Below are 1,749 nucleotides of genomic sequence, written 5' to 3' on the forward strand. Positions count from 1 at the left end.
AACCACCTCAACTGGCTCCTTTCGACGTGAAGGAGCAGCGGCTCTACTCCGAGCTCCTCTCGGAGGACTGAGCTTCTCCCCCTATCTCTAAGGGAGACGCCAGCCCCCCTCCTGAGGAGACCCATATCGGCCGCTTGTACCCTGGATCTGGTTCTTGGGGTCCTGACCCAGCCTTCAGGACCATAGGTGAGGGTAGGATCCAACACTGACCGGTAGATCGAGAGCTTTGCCTTCTGGCTCAGCTCCCTTTTTGCGATAAATGTGATATTTGATTAAACATCTGGAATACCTGCACTGTGGGGACGTCCTCAAAGGCCTGGATGAAGTCCTCTTCGTCCACAGCTCCAGCACCAGACCCGTCCCTCCCTACAGACACCAGGGTCACACAATTTATTAAACAAACGCTTTACAATTTGCTTTTTATTCAACAATACACACACACTCTTGATCACACCCCCACACCCCCGATGAAGAGCTACCTAACCTGCTCAAGGGCACTTTGGCACCGCTCTACCTTTTCAGTTGTTGGTTAAATCCCGTCAGAAGCTTTCAATTACTACAACTTTTGATGTTTTGTTTCCCTAAAACGTATATGTAGAGAGGGGGAATTCTTCAACATCATTTCATGACTTCATTTCAATTTAATTCATGGAGGAAACAGACAGTCGTCTAATCTGTAGGTCACCAAACGTCTTATTTTACTGAAAGATAAATGGGTTTTAAACAACTTTAACCTCCGTTTCATGTCATATTCAGTCTATAAAAAGGTGAATTTTACTTTATATAATATGTATACTAAGTGCTTTCTGTTCTCCCTGCACATTTATACACATCTGTGCAGTTTTTTTCTTGTGCAAATTGTTTAATTTGACTGCAAGTATGATGAAGCTCATTTAAAATGTTGTCAAAAACAAGCTTTTCAATTGCTCAGAGCATTTTTTTAATGATTTTTGGCACAACAGACATTTCCGAGTCAGTCCTACTTCTAGCCATGATGGCGCTGTTTCTATTGCGATGCATGATGACATGTGAGAAGGCGGTGTGGACTCTGACCTGCAGACTTGGTGCTGGAGGCGGAGGCGGGGCGTCGAAATGAACCCATGCTCACCGTCTTCTTCCCAGGTAGCGAGGCTCCTTTGGAAGAGGACGAGGAGCGGCCGCCGTCCCCCGAGTCTTCATCCTCAAAGTTTTTATCTGCAGGAGGAGGAAGAGGAAGAGGAAGAGGAGCAGAGAAGACAGACAGAGGGGGGGCTCTGGTCACAGTGACTCTTCAGTGAAGTCCACCACTGAGCACCTCAGCGATGCAAAACAGGCAGGCGGACTCTCACATTCCTGCATTTTTGGACTTTTCGCCGACGTTTAGCTGATCCAGAGGGCATATCTCACATTCCTAGACCACCACTGGCTTCATCAAACTGGCTATACGATGGCGAGGGGGAGGAGACACAATGCCACCACTGCAAACTCAACAATTAGTCCAGTGTTCCCAGTTTCATCTCTCACACACACACACACGCACGCACACACGCACACACGCACGCACATTCGCACGCACATTCGCACGCACGCACCACATTAGTCATCAGGAAGCAGTTTTTACCTCCTTGAAGAATCAGAAAAGAAGATCAATGCAACACCTTCCACTACCAGCACAAGGTGACTGTGTGTGTGAGTGACTGTGTGTGTGAGTGACTGTGTGTGTGTGTGTGTGTGTGTGTGTGTGTGTGTGTGTGTGTGTGTGTGTGTGTG

The 1,749-nt window shown here is 47.6% G+C and overlaps 1 protein-coding gene across 1 annotated transcript in view; it reads right to left on the bottom strand.

Annotated features, from left to right (window-relative positions):
- The window catches only part of LOC117939676 (CLIP-associating protein 1-B-like), a 62,259-nt gene that overhangs the window by 39,702 nt on the left and 20,808 nt on the right, over positions 1 to 1,749 (bottom strand). Inside the window, exons 9-10 of the mRNA XM_034865164.1 lie at positions 1,054 to 1,194; positions 290 to 366 (exon numbers count right to left, since the gene is read on the bottom strand). Of these exons, the coding sequence (XP_034721055.1) occupies positions 290 to 366; positions 1,054 to 1,194 (218 nt within the window). The remainder of the gene's footprint in view (positions 1 to 289; positions 367 to 1,053; positions 1,195 to 1,749) is intronic.

This window comes from Etheostoma cragini, chromosome 24 (genome assembly GCF_013103735.1).
Source record: "Etheostoma cragini isolate CJK2018 chromosome 24, CSU_Ecrag_1.0, whole genome shotgun sequence".
In the NCBI taxonomy this organism is placed as follows: Eukaryota; Metazoa; Chordata; class Actinopteri; order Perciformes; family Percidae; genus Etheostoma; species Etheostoma cragini.